Below are 22444 nucleotides of genomic sequence, written 5' to 3' on the forward strand. Positions count from 1 at the left end.
GGTTGTCGCTCAAGGGCCGGGCGGTGCCCATTGGTGGGTTCCTGGAGGGGCGGGGCTTGGCCTCATCCTTCTGCCTGGGGCTGGTGGGAGCTTCGCACCTTCTGGGGGTTGTCATGTTGGGGCCTGCTTTTTGTAGGGGTCTGAGCCAGTGCGACCTCCCCCCTTTGCTTTTTTTCACCTATGGAAAAATAATAAGGCCATTTTATTTATTTTATTTTTGCAAAGACCGCTCAGGAAGTTCTCCACTGGGCAGGATGGTTTTCACCCCTTTGGTTTTTGATTTGAAGCTTCTGGGGTTGTCTTCTGAATCAGTGTAGCGTCACCCCAGGAAGGCTCCCAAGGCTCCCGGTTAAGAATCGCCACTCTCAGCACTGTGCTTCGATAGTTGTGGCAGCCGTCAAATGTTGACGGTGTCTTTAGCTTTCAAGGAAAGGGAGCATAGCACGAGAGCCCCGAACCTGAGGGGTTTTGCAGCGTTAAGACTGATGAATGGTATAGCCTTCGCTACGTATGGTTGCTTCAGTGCCCTATTTCTATATGAAAGGAAAGTATGGGGGGTGATGTATGCATTTTATAGTAACCAGAATGATCAAGTCTGCCTTTGAACCTTAGCTTTGTCACCTCAGGTTTTGTTTTGTTTTTTTGTCAACTTGACGTTGCAGAGTAGCTAGAGTTGTGGAAACGGTTATACCGTAAAGCTTTCGGGGCACTGGATCTTGAGCATAATTAAAAAATTAAGAGAATCTGACTTCCTACTCAAGCTATGCTGTGATGCACAGACCAACGATAATGAGTGGATGTTTCATTGCTCGGTAGCACCCTGGACTGACTTCTTAGAGCAGTGGAGACAGCTGACTGTTATTTAAGCCCCAGCCTTGCAAATTCAGTCAAATGTGTAACTGTGTGTGAGTAATCTTGTTGATTCGGAGGTCTCTCATGGTGGAGAGCTTATTTTCATAGTGTTGTACTAGTTTAACTAAATAAGTGTAAAAGGTATGCTGGTGTATTTATTTTTTGCTTAAACTGGTTTGTTTATTTTTCTAGATCTGCTAGTTTAGCAACCAGGAGACCTATATATAAGAGACCTATATGTATCAGAACCCTATCCATCTATCTATTCACCAGGAGATCTATAAAATATAGATATAGATAGGCTCCTAGTGAATAGATGGATAGGATTCTGATGTTATCACGTGCGTGTGGGAGTGAGAGCCCTGAACACGTGCCTTTGCCTTAGTCCAACCTGACCAAGGGTGAATTTGAACCCATTGACATGCAGCCAAGCTTAAAGAGCCCAGAACAGCTCAGGTAATCATGAGCTTCTGCATAATCTGCTGTAGTTAGTATCTCATTCTGCTTTTTTCAGGGGGAGGAGCTTGACTTTGGAGTAAACCCTCCGTGCATGTATCACCACTTCCTTTTTTCCAATCGAGACTACTTGGCATAATAATGAAAGTGACAACTGATTCCTGAGTTTCTTTGTAAATGTTGCTGAATGGCAAAACCATGTGCCTGCCTGATGTTTTGAGATGTTTCTCTTTAGGGTGCTACACCTACTATTCTAATTTAGGAAGATGTGTTGTCTTGTAGAGCAACCCAACCTGCAATTCAGGCTGCCCTAGGGCAGATCGTCTTTAAAACATTTTTTTTACCTTCCACAAAATTAATTTGTAAAGGTGGCAATGCAGTAAAATCAAGAGGAAAAAATTAGATTGATTTTCTCCTCTTTGTAACAAGAAAAGAGCAGACATTACAGAATAATTTTGTGGTCACGGTAAACAGAAAGTAAAATAGACATGATATGTGGAGTTTAAGGCTTCAGTCCAGTGCTTTTTGAAGTCACTAAAGCAGTTATCTTTCCTGCTTGGTGCAGTGGGCTGGCCCCGATGATCTTCTGAGGTCCCTTCCAGCCTTACAACCTATGGAACGATATGAAACGATAAAGCCATTCTATTGCTTGAGGCCCTGGAGCAGACCTTTTAAGCAAACCTTTGTATTGTTATGAGGTCAGGTGAAAAAATCGGTGCTTCTTATGCTGCAGGAATTCGCTACTTTGAATATGTTTTCTAGCCACACAGTTGTCTTGCTGCTTGTGGTGACTGCTATTTTAAATAGTACAAGCTGAAGTTTATGAGCTTGTGAAATACACCCAACAGCTGTGGGAACTATAATGCTATCTCTGTATATCACTAAATCTTTAGACATAGTGTTTGTTTGTATTTTCTAATTTATTAGTTTTACATTTCCACTTGTCACAAACAGAGACTTAGAACAGTTGAAAACCTTCACAATACAAATACATTGACACCCCTAGGAACAGGCTTGCCCCACTCCTGAATATTATGTTCTATCCACATAGGATATTAATATATTAATATTTCATAGATTTCATAGACATTAGGGCTCCAAGGGACCTCGGGATATCATCGAGTCCAGCCCCCTGCCCAAAGGGCAGGAAGTCAGCTGGGGTCATAGGATCCCAGCAAGATAAGCATCCAATTTGCTCTTGAAGGTGTTCAATGTAGGTGCTTGAACCACCTCCGCTGGCAGACTGCTCCAGACCTTGGGGGCTCGGACAGTAAAGAAATTCTTCCTTATGTCCAGCCTGAAACGGTCTTGCAGGAGTTTGTGACCGTTCGACCTCGTCATCCCTTGGGGCGCTCTGGTGAACAGACGTTCCCCCAGATCCTGGTGGTCACCCTTGATAAACTTATAGGTGGCCATCAGATCACCCCTGAGCCTGTACTTTTCCAGGCTAAAGAGTCCCATGTCTCTCAGCTATCATCGTAAGATCTGTTTTCCTGACCTCTGATCATGCGCGTGGCTCTCCTCTGGACTCTCTCAGGCTTCTCCACATCATTTTTTAGTTCATATCCAAATAGGTCTCACTTTTCACTTCACTACAAATTCTACAGCCGGCACCTTAAGGTTAAAATTTGAGACAATAGAGAGGCCTTGGACCATGCCCAGGCCAAGAAACTAAGGACTTGTAGGGACTCAGATGAAGAGTATATCCATAAACACGTGTTTATAAAAAAGGACCTAACTGCAAGGCGTGCAGTCACATCTTGGCAATCCCTGACTGCCTGTGGCTGGTAATACAAATTAGAACAGCCTCCAGGATAATGGGGACTTGCAGAGTCCTTTTTGGGTCTGACATTTACCACATCACAAACTCCACTGTCATCACCACAGAGGACCTGAATCCATATTATTTATTATTTGTAACCATCAGACCTCACTGAACAAGTTGTTGTAGACAGTCCTTCTGGGCTGTTGGAGCAAATTGATTTTTGGCCTTCAGCCTGTATTCACAACAACCACACCCCACCTCGTGTGTTGTTTCTTACATAACATACCTACTGTTTGAAAAAAAAGCTCACTATGGTTTCATATGCCGATTGCCAGATCCTGCTAGTTTCATTATTATTATTAACACCAAGTTGAGTTTTATTTCTGTATAGCTCTGGGAGGTCTTGGGCTCAGTTTCGCCACTCTTCTTTTGAGTAAGAGCTGATTGGTTGGTTGCTCCAACCCCTCCTCCACAGTCTTTTAATGCAAGTTTTGGTTGCAACCTCCTTCTCTTACTCGCTTCTCCTCTCCTCTCCTCCAAAAGGCTGGGAACTAACATTCCCCTGCCCTGTTTCCCTTTCCTTTCTACTGTTAACTAAACTTGCCCCCAAAAGCCTGGGAGCTAACTTGCCATTCACTGACATCACAGTGTTCACTCTCTCCCATTTTCCTTTTTCTCCCATTCTGTGTCTGTCTTCCCTATTTAGAAGCTCTTCAGGGCAATAACTGTGATTATTCATTCCTTTGGAACATGAGGCCCCATTCTTGGTAGACCTGCAGGTACAGCTTTAATAAATATGTTCAATAATATCACCAGTATGCAAGTTGTTCCATTAATTTACTAGGACTATGCATAGATGAAGGTATTACTGTAAATGGCAAAGTTGGCCTTCTATGATGCACAGGTTTCAGGTAAAGGAAGACAAGTGATAAAGTAGCAATGATTGTATGACTTCTAATGCTGGCTTCTTTATAAGTTATCCAATCATTGCTACTTTAGCTCTTTTCTTCTTTAGCTGAAATCTGTTACCCAATGTTCTAATTTTGAAAACGGTATTAACAGTGCCAAATATTCAGAGCACATTTCTAGAGGCACAAGTTTATCCACACCCAGTTTCCAGGCCTGCAAGTTCCAAGGTTGAACACATGTAAACTATATCTGTCTCTTTACTTTGAATCCGCTTGCTTTGGCAAATTTAATTTGAAGGGGGATAATGAGTTACATTTACAAATATTTTGGGAGAGCTTTTTCCATACATGAGGGCAGCCCTGGAAAAAGGAGAAAGGTGTTCAAATAGCTGATGTGGGCAAGGGAACCAGGTATCCTGGGATTCAGGAATACCAAGAAGGACCTTGAAATGGGACGTGAGTACCTTATGACTGAGGTGATAAACAAAGAGCCTCTAGCTCAGGGGTGGGCAAAATGCAGCCTGGGGACCGGATGCAGCCCACTAGGCCATTCTATCTGGCCCGTGGGGCCCCTAAAAAAAATTTAAAATTAATATTTAACTGTACCTGGCTGCCTATCGTACGGTCCTCAATAGCTTGCCAAAACTCAGTAAGTGGCCCTCTGCCCAAAATAATTGCCGAAAAGAAAGCTGAAAAGAAAGATGGGTGACACAGTCAGAGCAATGGGTTAGGAAGATAATTGATGTGCCCACGGTAATTTGAATAGAACTTTTGCCCCACTCATTTATCAAGACTAGAGAAGAGAAAGTGGTAGTATTGAGATACAAGTTCTGGGTGCCGCACTTCAAGAGGGACATGGAGAACCTGGAGAGGGTCCAGAGGAGGCCACTCGTATGGCTTGGGGCCTCCGTGGCCAACCCTGTGAGAAGAGGCTGAGGGACCTGAATCTCTTCAGTCTCCGCAAGAGGAGACTAAGGGGTGATCTTGTGGCTGCCTACAACCTTATCACGGGCCAGCAGCAGGGACTTGGAGAAAGTCTGTTCACCAGGGCCCTCCTTGGAGTCACCAGGAACAATGGCCACAAGCTGAGGGAAGATAGGTTATGGTTAGATATTAGGAAGAACTACTTCACTGTAAGAGTGGCCAGAGCCTGGAATAGGCTTCCCAGAGAGGTGGTGCTCTCACCTTCCCTGGAGATCTTCAAGAGGAGACTGGATAAGCACCTGGCTGGGGTCTTATGACCCCTCCCATCCCCAGTGCTCCTTCCTGCTCATGGCAGGGGGTCAGACTTGATGATCTGTCTAGGTCCCTTCCCACTCATTGATTCTATGATTCCAAGTTGGTGAGAGCCCAGACAAAGTGTTTTGACTGCATGGATGGAGAGTAAAGGTCCAATCTTAGAGATGCTGCACAGAAGAAAATGTGCAAGACCTAGGTATGGCCTGTGAGACCGAGTAGAGCAAGGGCCAAATTGAAAATGCTGTTGGCGCTATGAGGTGGAGTGAAAAGTAGGGTAATAACAGCATCCAGTGATTGAGAGAGGAGATGGGTGAAGGGCATGGGAGGGAAGATTAAGAGCTTGTTAGCCATGTTGATCTTGGATTGATGGCTAGATCTCCACAAAGGAATGTCAGAGAAGCAGGCCAAAATTTTAGATTTGGCAGAGGGAGAATATCTAAAACAGGGCCATTCAACTGGTAACCTATGGGCCACATAGTTAATGTGCAGTCCCAGGGCTACCACCTAGCCACTACCCGCACTTTCATTCTGGCTGGTGCTGCAGCCTAATTCACCTGCTTGCCCCTGCTTGCTTCCTGCTCCCATCCTAAGGGATGGGGAGATGCTGCCCATGGCACTGGAGAAGCCTGTGGCACCGTACAGCAGGAGAGTCTGGAGCCAGGGAGGGAGCTGAGGTGGGATTGCTGCTTGCACATGTGGTGAAGCAGGAGGATGCCAGGGCCCCATATCTCACATCAGTATGGCCCTTGGTACATACAGCTCCTGCTAGTGTGGCCCACGTAGTGTGTGGCCCCTAGCTGCTTGGACAGTGTACAGCCCTGATCTAGAATTTAGACAACTGCTCACAGAGAGAGCAGTTGGCTATTTTAATGGGTGAAGCTACGAAGAGGAGAGGAGAGGAGAAGAAAACCCTTTGTGACCTCACAGAAAGATGTAGGAGAGATGTGGAGGATCCTCCAAACTTCCAAAGGATCAAATTATCAGAAATGGATGAAGAGGACAAGGAGAAGACAGAAGCCAAGGAAGGGCAATATTTCAAGAGCCTGGCTGAAGGTGCTGAATGTGACTGACATGTCAAGGTAAAGACAGAGAAATGTTTCTAAATTTAGAGATGGGAAAAGGGGGTTTCATTTGAACAGAAGGGGTAGAAACCAGGCTGCAGAGGGACTGGGATGGAAGTAAAAGGGAGGCATTCCAAAAAGTAGCCATAAACAAGGGGTTTACTGAGCTGGGGATGGCAAGAGGCATTAGCAGGAGAGGCACCTATGGGCATAAGTGGATTTTTTTTAAGGTGGGAGAGACTTTCACAATGGGGAAGAGCCAGAAGAAAGTGAGACACTGAGAAGAAGAAGGGAGGGGACAAGAGTAGCTTGTGGGAGATCAGGAAATGGAATGGGATTTTTTTTTATTAATATATTTCATGTTCCAGGTCAAATAATCAGCCAAATTGGTTCCAAATCATATAAATTGAGCAGAACTCAGCTGTTCCAAAAAACAGATCAGCTGAGCAGGCAGAAGTCAATAATTCTAAATGCCATGTATGGTGCTGCAACCAGCACCCTCCACCCCAGGCCCTCACCCTGGGACTTCAGATACTCCCAAATCCATTAGCACGCATCCTACGTGCATACCCAAGCCTGGAGATCTTGGGATTCAGATGCCCCAACTTGATCTTAGCCCATAAGAGGCTGGTCTGAGCCAAAAGGCCAAAAAGGTGATGGAGTGGGATAGGGGTCACAGGTGCAAGTGAAGGGGTAGGGAAAGTGAGCTGCAGGGAGAGGGAAGGTCATGTATTATTTCAGTAAGAAGGAAATGGTAAGCTGCTGTACAGAAAGAAAAGGGGAAGTGTGAGGACAGAATCAAAAGTACCAAAGAAACCACTAGAATTGTAGGCATGGGAAGTTGAGTTATTCAGCTAAGAGATGGCAGACATGGAGGAGAGAAAAAAAACTGTGGAGGAAATCAGTCTGCTGATTTGCACCCAAGCTGCTTTGCATCTTCTGAGTGAACTAAGAGGCAGAGGAAGCTGATGCTGGGGGCAAGTCAGGGCTGTGGATCAGCAGGACAGAGAGAAGCAGACAAACAGAAAGGAGGAGGTGGCAGTAACAGAGGCAAAAGGTGGGGCAGCCTTTTAATTTAGGTAGATTTATGACCAATGAGTCATAAAAATTATTTCAGTGTTTCACCTCCAAAAGTGGGTAGATCTGCCCAGTACACAAGCATGAAGAAATGGTCTGAATATGTAATCCCTAGCACTAGTCACTGTACTTCCTTTAGTTCTTCTTTCACCTGTTATTCCATCACATAAAATGAAATTTGCCTCAGACTCTTTTCAAAAACAGTCAACCAAACCATGCCCAATTAATTTTTCCACATTTGCACAACAGTACACGGCACTGAAATAATACTGGTGGTTAAAAAAGTGTATTTGTCTTTTGTTACCAGAATGCACCTGTAGCCAGAACCCTTCAGTGTGTATATATTCCAAGCAGCTAAAAATAAAGAAGACTACTAAGGCTAGCTAAACCTCTTAACAGATAAGGAAGAGCGGCAAAGGTATGCCCAGAGAAGAATTCAGAACTGCAGCCAACATTCATTATACTGTAATTGTAACTTCAGTGTTTATTCACGGGTCAGACCCTGACCAAAAGTCCTCTGAAGCTAAATGGGAGGTTTTCCACTGAGTTCAGTGGGGTGTGGATCATAGCTGAAGTTACCAAAGAGGTTTTCTCAAGTGCCACAGTGATAATATATACTGATGATGCTAATGTACTATGTTGTAGGGCTAGTTGTTTTTTTTTCAAGTAACAGGACGCTCTTGGACATTATTAAAAGTTGCTTATGTAGTAACTGAAAAATATTATTCTTTATTTCCTCGGAGTGTGGGATCACTTCAAATTTGTTAAGTCCATCTTACTAAGACTTGTGAAACCCAGCATGAGAAAGCCCAAAGTAATTGGCTGAATCTTCACTTGCCTGAGCTTTCTGATTGCCAAATGGGGAAACTGAAGTTAGATAACCTCCTCCCTCCAGAAAACTTCTGTAAGCAACAACAGGAGAAGGAAAAATGCCGTCAGAAGCAGATCAAGAAACTCATAGGAAGAAAAAGACAGTTGGGGAAGAAAGAATGGGAACCCTCTCAAACAGAAATTCATTTAATAGAGTGAATGTAGCCGTGGAAATGTGCATTCACACATTCATAAACATATGCTTACATTGTTAATGCAGCTGTGCTTACAGTTTGAGCATGTGTGCACGCCAGTGGCCAATTCTGCTCCTGTGCATATGTGAGTACCCACTTTGTGCATGCAGCAACAATAACTGGATGGGTAAAAAGAGCTACTGAGTTGTGCAGTTCTTTGAAGGATGGTTTATGACTGCTGCAAACTCAGATTCTGGCTGCTTCATCAATGAAGTCCCTCATTTCAGTGGGAGGTTTTTTAAACTTCAGCCACAAAGGTAGACTGAATATTATACTTTTGATTCAAATGGATTTAATACTTTATGTGGGACCATTGTTTCAATGTTAATGCTAAATATGTTGGGTTTTTTTGAGAATGTTTAATTCGAAGTTAAAAATCAACCAAAATAGCTTTTTATTCACCCTAATTTCCACAGGCATTAATTGCCTAAATATCTTTAACTATCTGGTTTCTAGCCTTTTACAAGAACCCTTGAACATGAACAAGTTAGCGAACTAAGGTGAGGATTCTGCAGCCAGAACTCTGTGGCAAATGAGACCTAGTTCTCATGTGGTCGACAAGAAATGTAGCAGCAGATTTCAGCATTTTAAAAAAAATAATAAAATAGCTTGCATGGAGTGTAATAGAAGACGAGTAAATGCATTCAGTCCAGGATTCCACTTTATGTTTTAATGTTATCATTTTATACAGTCCTAAAACATTTGGCGTGTCACAAAACCACGTACTGCACATGTACCACTCCCCTGGAGTTGGCAGGTTGCATAGGCCTAGGGACAGGAAATACCTTGCGCAGCCTGCCACAGGAAGAGAAGAGAAGTACAGTATATACATAAGTAAGCAGTTCAGGCTGGAAACTGAAACTGTTGGAAAACTTTCTGCCTCTCTGTTACCTTTCAAGGGCCAGGTTCAGATCTCCCTGCTTGCCCTGGTGAACTATGTGATTATGCTCCATGCAGTCAGTGACTTTAAGGCGCTAGGAAGGGGTCTCATAATGCTCATACCTGAAAAGGGAGCAGCTTAGCAGGTTTTTTTCGATCCGTTTTGAGAACCCATTCCTGTAAAAAGCGAAACAAACCCTTGCTTGCCTAGGCATTGCGGATGAGCTGGGCTGGGCGGCAGACACACTGCAGGCACCTCACGGCCATTTTGACATTTTATTTTCCAGGGACAACAAAAGCTGCAGGGTCTGGCTGACTTTTGCGGAGCAACGGTGACATCTCGTGGTCTAACAGGAGACAGTATCCATACGGTAGGCAAGGCTGAGGGATGGAAAGGCTAGGTCGTTAGAATTGCCATTTCCTGGGTCGGACCATAAGTTCATTTTGGCAAGTCCCCTGTACCTAGTGGCAGAGAGCGGATGCTGACAGGGAGAGAGAACAGGGTCTGACCAGGGGTTTTCCCCACGGTTCCTCTCTCACTTGCAGCCTCCAGCATTTAAGGGCCAAGAAGTTCTGGTTCAGAGACTGTCTCCCTAACTCCCGTGCTCAATAGCTACCGATGCCTGTCCTTTAAGGCAGAGGTTCTCAACCTTTTTTTGTACGAGGACTCATTTGTAAACCTCGAAGGCCAGTCCCAACCCAGCGCCCCTCACTCTGGATCCACTGGTCTTGGCCCCCGCTGGTATGCGGGGAAGGGAGTATGTATGAGGTATGCGGGGCTCAAGCAGCCCTTTGTAGGCTGAAACTCTGGCAAGCCTGCAAAGGCAAAGTCAGTTTACCACATTTTTCTTCTTTTTAAAGGAGAAACCATTTTTCAAGCCTGTTGATCCACTTTTAAAAAACCCTTTCATGCATTCTTGCAGCTGACTTTTGGGTGAGGACCCACAGGTGGAGAAACACAGCTTGAAGACACCCGCCCCAACTCCGTGTGTTTCTCAGCCCCCATTCATTTTGATCCTTCCTGCTTCACCTCCCGTGTTTCAGCCTGCTGACGTTTCTTCAGGCCACTGCCCATTTTGCTGCGTGATGAGATGGTTAAATCTGCTAAGACTCAGAAAGGGGAGCCCACGCTCTACACGAAGTGGCCTGGAAGCTTCCCGCAGCTGAGGACGGTCAGCTCTGTACCTAGACTCTTGGGCAAACTTTTAGTATCAGGCCCTGCTTTGCCACAGATAACGATCGTACTATTGGGACAACGGGGGAAAAATACCATTTTCAAGCCCCCTTTTTATGTGGCCTCTTTCAGGCCCACGCCGGTGTCTGGCCCGGGGACGGTGCCCTTGCATCTGCCCTGGCGCGTCTGGTCTCGGCGCTTGCCTGTAGCACAGACAGCGCAAGGGCTGCACCACCCTCCTCCTGCCACCCCCCTTAAATGAAAAATGAACAAAAGGAAGTTTTGTTTCACTACACCGTGCAATAAAAGGGTGGAAATCATCGCTGCTGAGTGTGGGACACTTCCCCCCCAAAAAGGATTGGACGCAGGCTGGCAGGAAAGGGGCATCTGTGATTTTGTTTGTTTGTTTTTAATTTATTGAGTTCATTTTTCCCCAGCGATCAGTCGCTGTGCAGCATCAACACCGAAACTGCCGGAGGCCGCGCGTGCGAGGACCGGGGCAGGCAGCTCAGCGCTGCACCCGCACCCGCCAGCTGCTCCGCCCCGCGCCCCGCCCCCTCCGCGCGCTGAGGGGGGGCGGCTTGGAACGTCCCGCGCCGGCCGCCGTAGAGGGCGGGGCCTCGGGTCGGTCTCGAGTCGCTTAGCAACCGCGGGGCGCTGCTGAGGGCGGGTGCGTGAGGCCGGGAGTGGGGGTATGTTTTGTGCGTAATTAATACTATTAATTAAATTATTAATGAATCGTGTATCAATTTAATATAGTCATTATTTTAATTCATCCTGGCCCTGCCTGGCTTAGCAAAAACCCTCCACACCAGCGCGGGTCTGTGGCTCCGCAGGCACCCCGGGGTGGGGAGGACCGGGTTTGACCAGACCTGCATGCGCTGCTCCGGGTTTTATTTTTGGCGTGGAGGTCAAAACAAAAATCCCACCCCTACTTTGCTTCCCTGCAGCGCAGAGAACAGCTGAACGTGCGGGGCGTGACAGTGCAGCAAATACGCCTCACCGCGGTGGTCATCTGGACGCGGCCTCGGACTTCACCGGGTCCCTCGTGCTGCTTGGCACTCAGCCTTGTTCTTTAGACAGGGGTGCACGCTGCTTCTCCGATTTCCCCTGGACCAGTTGCCGACCAAATATTATGAACCTGAATTTATTTTGCAGGATTGAGCCCAATTTTATTTTGCATTGTTTTAGCTCTAAAACTAGTAAGATGACCCCCATTAAGGAAGATTGTGTTAGAGCTTTGCTACAAAGTTAAGTTACAGCTAGATAGAAACCAGCTCTGGAGTTGTTACATGTTTTCAAGCACTAACTTTATAGCTGGTAGGCTTTTTAAATTTTTTTTTATAGCTCAATAATCGTTTTTAACCACATGATAATGACTTTGCCCATGTGGGCTCTGCTACGCTGTACATATATCGCACAACCATGCAATACATTTTGACTACTAAATTGATTGCGTGATTGTGTGATACATGTACCATGTGGCAGGGGCATTCGTGTTTTAGGGCTTGATTTTGCCCTCTGCCATTGCCCCTCAGCACACATGTGCATTATTATAGTCCTCCAAAATTTTCCCAGCTTATCTGGAAGGGCTGCAATGAGCCTGTGTCTTTTCGTCCATGAGATAGCACCGTCTGATATTTTTTTCAGAAGATTTTTGTGTCTGGCCCTTGCTGTGTGTGATGGCAGCACTCGCTCCCTCTCATATTCTCTGAGCAACGTGTCAAAGCAGGTTGTGATATTGGTACGTAAAGAACTGCAGGTTCAGCTAACAAGAAACTAAGTTTAAGGGCTTATATGAAGGGCTTATCTGCGCAGGGAACTTACTGTATAATAAGCTAGGACATACATTTGTAGCATGCTGGCAGCTCCGTACTAAATCCTTGTTTGGACACTCTTTGAAAGTAAACTAAACTACTTGCCCCTTGGTGGTCATTATATCTGCACAGAGTTAGTGAGAGTTGCTGATGACACCTTAATTTACACCCTGTGTAGACAAGCCCCAACTATGATTACACACTCTCTTTGCAGTAAGAGACAAGCAGAGATGCAGATGTTAATGCCCGAACCTCAGATTTATGTAGAGAGAACTCTGGCCCTCATCAAACCTGACGTCATTGACAAAGAAGAAGAAATAGAAGAAATAATCCTCAGATCAGGATTTACCATTGTTCAGGTAATAGTTCCTGCATGGAGAACGGTCCAGTGTATTGTCAGTATTGATGTGAAGTGTCAGAAAAAGTGACCTAAAAATAGCAGATTGTACGCGCATATGCACCCTGATGCTCCATGTTTATCATCCCTGTGGTTTTTATAGAAAATGTTCCTAGTTCACAAATCAAACGCAGAATTTTGTGCCAACATAGCAAACAAAACTTAATATCTGAAAATTGGTTTGCATGCTTTAATTATACATCACCTGCCACCAGCAGCAAAACAAAAGATCCAAATATAAATGAGCTAGTAATTTTGCTTCTGCTGTGTGAAGTAGAACAGAATGTATGACGTAACTGTGATTTTATTAATTGACTTGATGACTGCAGGCAAACATTGGTTTTATCAATAGATTTAACTCTGATTTAGTAACAAGGAAGTGCAGGTATGTTTTTTGTTTCAAGCAACTATTTAGATGGAGCCCCTTTTTAAAGATTACAGTAGCTAATGTGCATTTGCCAACATTTTTTAATTTCATTAATTGGCAGTGAGTTTTTCACTTATGTCTGTGACTTTGCCTACTTGCATGTTTAAATATCCCAACTTTTCTGATCAGCACACCTCACAATTTTGTAAGTGTGTTTTCTAAAAAAAAGTTTTAAATCAGCATTGTTGCCCTCGTTCATCTCGGTTCCAGATCAGAATTGAATTGCATACTTTAGCTGTAGTAATTTTTTCATGCACAGCGCTCTGTGCAATAATAAAGGGACACCATTTGGACAGCGAGAACTTGGATCTTTATCTGAAGCCTCATGTCCTCAGTGTTGCTGCTTACAGCTCTGAGGTGCATTGTGCACCTGGAGCTATTGCAAAATTCCTCCAGCACCTGGAACTTCCTGGTGTCACCTTCCAAATCATCCCTACTACAACTCTTCTTCCAACCTACAGGGGAATTGCAGGTTGTTGCCTTCCCGGTGTCTGGTTCATGCTGCTTGAGTCTCTCATGTGTAGTCTTCAGAAGAAACTGTGTTAAAAGGGAATGTGTATTTTTACTATGAATTGAAAATATATTCCCCAAGCTATGATCTGCAGTTTATACCTTCCCCCTCTACAAAACAAAAGCATGTAAATCAGCTTCATCACTAAAAGGTAAGAAGCCTCCCAGCAGTTCACCAGGAGCACCAAAGTTTGCTCTGATATGATCCAGGAGCATTCTGCACAGGTGTTGTCCTTCTCTGCCAAAAGTTGCAAAGCACATAGCCACCGGCTGCATTAAAGGGAGGGAGGTAAAGAAGCATTTCTTTACTGTCCAGGCCCCCAAGACCTGGACCAGACTCCTCACAAAGGTGGTGCACGCACCTGCTCCAGATACTCAAGAAATATTTGGATGTTTATCCTAGCTGACTTCCTGCCCCTTGGGCAGGGGTCTGGACTCGATGATCTTCCGAGGTCCCTTCCAGCCCTGATGTCTATGAAATCTATGAAAGAGTAACTCTGGCTGCTCTGTTGTCTTTCTCCCCACACACTCACACGGTGTTGGAGTCTGCAGGAAGCAGAATAAAATCAGAATTGTTTTTCTTGGAGCTTAAGTCAGTGCTGTCCCAAGAGCTGCAGTGAGGGAAGAGTAGGAATCAACTTCAACAGGACACACAGACACAGACACCGCCCCCTCCCATCTCCCGTGCCCCCCCAGATCTTTCCTAAAGCACTGAGGGCCGTCCATTGTCCTCTGAAATAACAAATTGAACACTCAGGCTGTAAAGGTTAGCTGTCACTGGTCTGCTTTCTTGAGTCATTATTGGATTTCAGTAATAGGCCACTAGATGCCACTCTTTCATAGCTATTACATATTCTTTTCTCACGGGGAAACAGCCTAACAGTCAAGTAATTTTTTTTTTTGTTTGGACTGTTCAGCTATTAAAAGGGTTGGTTTCAAGCACAAGATTGTGTTCTATGCAAATCTATAGGAGCCTTTAAGTAAGGACTTGAAATCTTCATTTCACCTTAGGTTTGCCTCCCCCCTCAACTATACTCGAACATCTGTGAGTTTTCCGTTTCAGTATCTCATGAAAATATTTTTCCTTCAAAATGTTTAATATACATGTAGTGCATCAGACAACACAAAGCTAAAATTGAAGAGCTGGAAAGGCAAGGAGATCCTTAGAGCTTCCTGTGATGTGCCCACTGACCTCAGTATTGAAGTTAACAGGCACTGTTTGTTCCATATCTCATAGGATCAGACTAAAAAAATGTACATTTTCTTCTTATTTATTGTGCTTCCTCCCTGTAATGGTTACTTTATCCCCACTGATAATCTGTGAACCTATTGCCTTAGCCCTTGGTACCTTCAAGCTGGATAATTATGTTGAAAAATGTGTACTTTGAATGAAACATGAAACATGGAACAGTTGTATAGTTAGTGGCCTGCAATTAAGGGAAAAGTGCAGAAAAAATTATTGTGGTAGCTGAACAATTAAACCATAAACCACAGCTAATGCAATCAGCTCCTCATATGCAGTCTAATCAGTATTATGTATTAGATTTTAAAAAAAATGCTATACTGTGTTTATGGATAGACAAGTGATTATTCCCATAACCAGTTCTTGCATGCATTCAAATGTGTGTCTGCCTAATTTTCTGGCAAAAAATAAGGCTTTTTTCTTGCTGTTAAGACTGTAGAATCAATACACTTCTGCGAAAATGAACCGGGTTCTGCTCTAGCTACATAACATCAACAGAATTAGCACCTAACTTCCAGCTACAGAATATTATTACTGCATGAGCCAGAAAGAGCAGAGCTCGGCTATCAGAGCCCAGGGTGAGTTTGCAGTTTTTACTTCTACACCTCTCAGACCTGATGTCCGGGTTACTAAAGATTTGTTGCAGAGCAGCTGAAGGTGTGACTCTAGCATAGCTAGTGATACCTGTGTTAGCTTTTACCCTATAACTAAAGAAGCAGCAGCATAGATTGTAGCAGGTGCTATACAGGGCTTGCCTGGGGTACTGAGCAGGTACTTGAGTCACTGCCCTTTGCTGAAGTCCATGCTGCTGCATTTCACTGCTGTTGGTACCTTTGTTAGCTAGCTTAAAGCTAGCACTGGTATCCATGCTCTTGCTGCCATCACACCTCTAGTTATTTTATAGACATATCCTAAGAGACAAACATGAGATCCTGCAATGCTTCTCTGTCACTTTTCTGAGTCCTTTAGTACAGACAGTAACTGAATTGGTTAGAGTGTGATGCTAATAATGCCAGGCTCACAGGTTGGATCCCTGTTTGAAGCTTTCCTGCCTCAGAAGGCGGGGTTGAACTCACTAGATGACCCCTTGAGGTCATCCTTTCCAGCCCTACTTGTCTATGAACTCTATGATTAAATCAATATTCTAATACTAGGAACTGGAGTAATGAGAGTAAGTACTGGAAGAAGCACAAATTTTGCACTTTTGCATTTTTTATTAAATATTGCTGTTTTTTCATTTTATATTTTATAGAAACGAAAGCTCCAACTCAGCCCAGAACAATGTAGCAACTTTTACGCAGACCAATATGGAAAAATGTTTTTTCCTAATTTAACAGCATATATGAGTTCTGGACCTTTAGTTGCTATGGTTCTTGCCAGACATTGTGCAATCTCCTACTGGAAGGAGCTAATTGGGCCATCAAACAGCATAAAAGCTAAGGAAACACACCCTGACAGGTAACTCAATACAGAATAGAGCCTCTTTTGAATCTTGGCTTCACTGTAGTCAATGAAAGGGTTTGCCATTAACTTCTCTGGGTCAGAATTTCATTGTTTTTGTACAAAAAGCATATGGATTTGGGATAATTCATTTTCAGTTTGAGATAATGGTGTGATACAGATTTTTTTCACCTGTATTTTTAAATGTACAACATGTAGTCTGTCACAGAAAATTGTTGGTTCATATACAGTACTGAAGTATAAGCTGCCTAATGGTTCTATAACAGAAAAAAAATAAAAGAAGAAAACTATGAATTTTGGTAATTACATGCTATGTATTGTATTTATTACAATCCGAGTGATAATGTAGACACTTGGAAGAGATTTACAATTGCTAGCCAAATGCTTTTCTCTCTTGTGTTAGTTTAAGAGCAATCTATGGGACAGATGATCTGAGGAATGCGGTTCATGGCAGTCTCAGATTCTCCTCAGCAGAAAGAGAAATTCGGTTCATGTTTCCTGAAGGTAAAATGCTATTGATTGTAGACTGTAAATAATAAGTGTTCTTGGGCAGGATATGGTTCTTCTCTCCATTCCTACTTGTCTCCAGCCAAACGTTTAGGATGGGGACTAGTTTAGTTGGAAACATTTTTATCGTTTAAAAACATGTCTCAAAACCTAGTGTGGATCTTTAAGTCAAAAGGTTGTTAGAATATCTTCCTCCTGGAAACAATGGATTTTTCTTCTTCAGAATACCAAGTAAACCTTTACATCTCCTTTACCTTTTGCAGTCTTTTAAGGTAACTGAGAATCTCCCTTCTCCAAAAGGTAACAGAGTATTCATTGAAGATGTTGCCCCCGATGAGTCCCCTTCCCCTGATAAATAGCCAGTGAAGTGTGTATGACTGCAAGAAACAGTTCTATTTCTTCTTCCTCCAGTCACCTGTAAGAGTAACTTTTCCCTGGTGCAACCACCCATATCAGTGCAAAATCACAGCAGAATTAGTGCACAGGAGCTACATCCCTTCCAGAATAATTTTTGGGAGCGACACATTGCAGTTGTTCTGAACTGTGGTGAGCATCCTGTAGAGAAGCCATACTAAGGGTTATTTATAATAAGATAGAAAGAACACGTATCCACCATATATCAAACATTTGAAGGAATATCATTTAACACTGTAAGCTTCTGTGTGACTCCAGACCTGCACAGCTAACTACCACTTTCTATATTGTTTATAACAATTAAACTTTTTCCAGTGATTTTGGAACCAATTCAAGTTGGACAAGCAGCTAAGGATTACCTGAACCTCTACGTAAATCCAACATTACTAGCTGGCCTCACTGCCCTTTGTAAGCATAAACCAGTGGATCCCTTGGTAGGTACTGTGTGTCATACAGCCTTCTTGCTTGGTACAGTAGTATGCTTATTCTGTGGTGCCTGATGGTATTTCTAGCAAAGTCCTCTTCTGGTATGATTAAAAGGCAATCTGAGCTACACAGATTTAGATCTGCAGATCTAACTTGAATAATATTTGAGCTACAAAAATTGAGTACCAGCCCTCTTTTTTTGCCTGTTGTACTAAACATTAAATGAAATAATGTCTGAGGTAACAACTTTGTAGGGAGTTGCTATGAAAACTGTTTCTAACAATGAAAGCAGCTATTGGAGAGCCTTGCATGTACAACTGCTAGAAAGCAGAGGTAAGTAGCAGCTGTGATATGTTGTCAGATATCTGACTTGCCTGTATTTACTGTTGCTGAGAAGAATCTGAAAGAAAGCATCTCTGGTACCACTGTGTAGCAAGTGAAATTAAATGCTTTCTGAGAGACTGCTAAAGCATGCCATAGGCATTGAAGCTTTGGTACCTTTTTAAAACTGTTCTTAACATAGAAAGACTACATTTTTATACTTGTTGCAATTAGTGATATCAAATTAATTGCTTATCTTAAGTAGAGCCAGAGCCTCTCTTGGTTATATGTGGGTATATCTGCATTAGTTAGCATCTGACTTGACTGTTAAGCTGTCCTCCAGTGATATTATCTACATTCCCTTTGGGTAAAATATATGCTGAATAACTTGGCTGGCTCTAAAAAACCTTCCTACATTTTCTTGTGAATCTAGTCACCTTTAATGATGTATTGAACCTATTATAAAGGCCAGATTCATTAAATGAGCTTTTAGATCCATTATAATTACTCCCTTTGACTCGTATTCCATTTATGCCAATGGAAAGTCTCCTGTTGACTCAACAGGTTTTGTTTCAGCCCCTAAAACCTTTCCATTTCTCCCAGACTGAAAAACTGTGAAGACTTCCTTGTCTCCTAACAACACATTTTTTTCCTAAGTTAAAGTTGAACCAATTTAGATGAGGAATAAGATGAAGACTTTTAACAGGATGGATAATTAGCCAGTGAAACAATTTATGCCAGGTTCTCTATCACTGACGATTTTAAAATCAAGATTGGCTATTTTTCCAGGGGTTATAGTCAGATTCTAACAAATGAATTTGGGAAAATCCTCTAGCTTTTATTATAGAAAAGGTCAGATTAGGTCACAATGGTTATGTTTGGCCTTATAATAATCTTGTCTGTACATCTGCTGTCACTGTTCTCTTCACGTGGACTCTGGCTCTCCTGAAATATTTATTCTTTCGTCACTTCTGTAAAATTCTATACTTAAAGCTTTCCTCCCAGTTGTACTATTTTGATCACACATTTCAACGTTGTCATCACTATTCAAATCTCTAGTTGTTTCAGTTAGTGCTTGCCCTATAACTAACAAGGACTCTTGGCATTCTACTTGTCTGAAACTAGATGCAAAGCAGTCTTTTAGTATTTGACACTAAATGCTGCCTATGTTTCCCTTCTGTTGCTATAATTTCTCCCCTTCCTAGCACACTAAGTACTTGACTAGCACTTATCACTTTACATCCACAGGTTAAGGATGAACACATCTGTGAATTAAGACAGGGTTATAAACTCCTTTTTAGAAATAGTGAATTTGAGACAGAGAGGTGAACTTGCCTCAGGCCAGAGTGAGAGTATGGATGGGATTAGAATTTGGGTATTCCTGTTGCCTGCAGTTTTGCTAAAATACCATTACAGTTTTTTAGAAAAGGTACATGATGGGATGCTTAAATACAAGAATGTCACATTTGTAAGGACATTCGTAAACTATTTGAAGACAATTACAGTGTAAGAGGTTGTGATGCTTTGATATGGAGGGCCCAGTTTATTAGAATAGCTGGTAATGTTAGTAGAGTGGACATAATAATAATTGATTTCTGTATGCACTTGGGTCTGTTTTCTGTGTAGCTCCATTTTCTAAATACAATCCTCCTTATTATTATTAGTATTAAGTTAGGGCTGAAGTGCCCCTATACAAATGCATATGTAGACATAGTCCTTGATGTGAAAATTTATCCCCTAGAATTCAGTTTTAGCAGCTCAGTACTCAAGAACAACACTGATGGAGGAGAACGTAGTAAACGAAGTTCACTTGAAGGGCTTACAATGAACGCAGATACACAGTTTTGAGTCCTTTTAAGACGGTCTCTGTACCAAAAGGTTCAATTTACATTGGAATGAAAAGGATTTAAATGCTTTCTTTTATAAGGATATGACCTTACAGATGTTCATTTCCTTCTGCAGATTTGGCTCGCTGATTGGTTGATTGAACATAATCCCAATAAACCCAGACTACAGCATGATGTGACTGTGGAAGAACCGTAAGGATGCATGTTCAACAGAAACATTGTCAAACACCATTATTTTATTATGATTTTTGTGTGTCCTTTGCATCATTAATATTACATGGAACAAATGCTGGTGTTATAATATCACCATGTATGTATACTGTCTGGTAATCACTGGATAGACTAAACTGGTAATTGCTGCTTGTAGCCTTGATCTTTTAATTCCTAAATATTACACGATACTTACTGGGTTAGATAAGAGACAGATTTTGTTATATTTCCTTTTTCTCCCTTTGCTTAGTTGTCCCGAGAGAGGGAAATGTTTACCACTATACATTCAGAGAGCAATTTCACTGTTCCACGTAGGTTGAAGAACTCACACAGTTCTTTCCAAAGAACACACTACACTCATACAATTGTGAAATCAAGTCTTGCACTTCAGTACCTGTTTAACAGCCATTTGCCTCAACATAAAGTCAAGTGCCTAGATGCACCCCCCAAAACAATTACTATATGCCATTTAGCACAGTGATTTGATCAGCAATTATATGTTGCAAGCTCAGTCTTGATGAAATAATATGATTCACTTGTGTCTGATAGGGCTTGTCAAATATTCATTGGAGGAAAGAAGTTCAAATCAGCTTTCAGGACTAGGTAGCTAATGGTCCAGCGATTATAAATTAAAATCCAAAGATTTCATTAAGTCAGAAGTAAGCATTACCATCATAGTACAACTCATCCAAAAAGGAGCGTTAAACTTTAAAATCCTACCCCTTAGTGAGGAGGGGGGTTTTTTTGGGGGGTGGGAGGGGACGTTTTGCTTTCATTTATGTTAAAGATGTATTCTGGGTCCTAATTTTGTCCATGTTATGGCTCTGTTTTTAAAGAACTTTATTTTTTCCCCAAACAGTGATGGGTTATTACAAATGGGAGTAAGCTATGCCATGTTGTTCCAAGTGCACTAATACTTCACTACTGCATTTTTCTCAGGAAGAGCCTGTTTCAGACTATTGTGGTGGCGTGCTTTTCTTCAAACTCTGTCTCCTGTGGTTTGCATAGACCGAGCATAGCAGTTACCAGGTTTTTTTTTAAATGCCGCTATGTTCGATCACTGTTGGTAATGATCTGCTGCAGCATTTAGTTAGTTGGTAGGGATGGGATTGAACTGATTGAAAGGAGTTTGTCATTCATGTTCAGAATATAAAGTATTTCCTGTTAAGTATTTTCTTCCATCTACTGACGTACCCAAACTTTGATATGCTTGGGACATACCAACCACATGACTGTTTAAAAATAAAGTGAAACACCCACAAGTTAATTGTTTTCTTCTTCCTTCGCTGGTATGCAACAGAATTGCCGACTCGGAGCGTCCAAAAAAGAGTCAGACCCCATTCATAAGAGAGGCTTAAAAATAACTATAAAAAAAAATGGTTCTTGCTTGCGTTTTCACACATGAGATATCACTTTTTAAATCTTTTCCCCAATATTTTTGTAGAGAAAAGAAAGAAAAAAGCATTTTTTCCCTCCTGAACTCAAGCTTAAGAGCACCAAATATCATGAAAATTGGCAACAATTCTGCAATAATTCATCTTGTACATTAATAGTTATCTCTGCTTTCTTATGTGGTCTCCTTGTTATGTGCCATCACTTTACATTTTTCTTCTTTTACTTCCTGCTCCAGCAATAAAAGACTTAATGACATCTGGCTTTGGAAATTCCAAGAACCAAAATCCACTGAATTTCAGCATAGTTTTTCCTGTATTGTGTAAATCATTTTGTATGAAGAGCAAGTGCATTTACATGGATAATAAACACCACCTTTTCACTATTGATCCTGTGATTGATTCAAGTCTGTTATTGATCTTATTCAGGAGTCCCATTCTTTAGGACTGCTTTTGCTGCTTTTTTGTAATCCATGCAAGACATAGGTTGTTCCAGTTATTACACAGATGTGTTTATTATAAGCGTATTTCAGTTCTTTTCTGTGATCTCTGCTGGTTCCTCAGCCTACTAGCAGTCAGTGTCAGTGCAAACCTCTACTGCAGTGACTGACACTTTCTCTCATTTTCCTACCATATATCTGTAGAAGGTAAAGCTGATGGAGACAGAGGCTAGTTCTGAAATCTGATGCAGCAGGTTATTCATTGGATTGGTAAAGAAGATTGCTGACCAACAGGCTTTATCTTAGCTTCCTGAACACAGCTGAAAAAGTTCTCATCTTCATCCCATACATGGGTTGTTACATGGTGTGCCGTCCCTTCACAGACACGCTTAAGCCCAGAACACCTCTGATCTAGTTAGCAGCTTTAAAGACCAGAAACTAGTTCTCTGAAGGTCACCCCACTGCAGGCTGGAGGAAGGTGGCTTAGTAAAGTGAGACTCGGGGGGGGAAAAAAGGGAGTTCATGGCCAGTCCTCCATGGGAGCCAGACAGCTGGGTG

At 42.5% G+C, this 22444-nt stretch overlaps 1 protein-coding gene across 7 annotated transcripts; it reads left to right on the top strand.

Annotated features, from left to right (window-relative positions):
- Positions 1-107: 107 nt before the first annotated feature.
- Positions 108-21834, top strand: NME5 (NME/NM23 family member 5). 7 transcript variants are annotated; one of them, XM_090020790.1, is made up of 9 exons: positions 108-6299; positions 9589-9672; positions 10225-11167; positions 12507-12651; positions 16122-16327; positions 16734-16834; positions 17567-17685; positions 19961-20037; positions 21686-21834. In XM_090020790.1, the coding sequence occupies exons 4-9, from the start codon at positions 12523-12525 to the stop codon at positions 21771-21773; spliced, it is 720 nt and encodes a 239-aa protein (XP_089876916.1). In that variant the 5' UTR covers positions 108-6299; positions 9589-9672; positions 10225-11167; positions 12507-12522; the 3' UTR covers positions 21774-21834. The 7 variants fall into 7 exon arrangements, with proteins under 7 accessions (XP_089876916.1, XP_089876918.1, XP_089876919.1 ...); XM_090020792.1 differs by having other exon boundaries at positions 10913-11167; XM_090020789.1 differs by lacking the exon at positions 108-6299 and adding an exon at positions 8101-9447.
- The last annotated feature ends 610 nt before the right edge of the window (positions 21835-22444 follow it).

Source organism: Crocodylus siamensis, chromosome 10 (genome assembly GCF_052110815.1).
Source record: "Crocodylus siamensis isolate JL-2025a chromosome 10, ASM5211081v1, whole genome shotgun sequence".
Classification (NCBI taxonomy): Eukaryota; Metazoa; Chordata; order Crocodylia; family Crocodylidae; genus Crocodylus; species Crocodylus siamensis.

What these genes read in the sequence shown, in the direction of transcription:
- NME5 (XM_090020790.1), top strand. Translation starts at nt 12,523, where the DNA reads ATGCAGATGTTAATGCCCGAACCTCAGATTTATGTAGAGAGAACTCTG. An exon ending in AAGGAAACACACCCTGACAG is followed by an intron (nt 16,328 to 16,733) that starts GTAACTCAATAC and finishes CTCTTGTGTTAG; the next exon opens with TTTAAGAGCAATCTATGGGA. An exon ending in TCGGTTCATGTTTCCTGAAG is followed by an intron (nt 16,835 to 17,566) that starts GTAAAATGCTAT and finishes AACTTTTTCCAG; the next exon opens with TGATTTTGGAACCAATTCAA.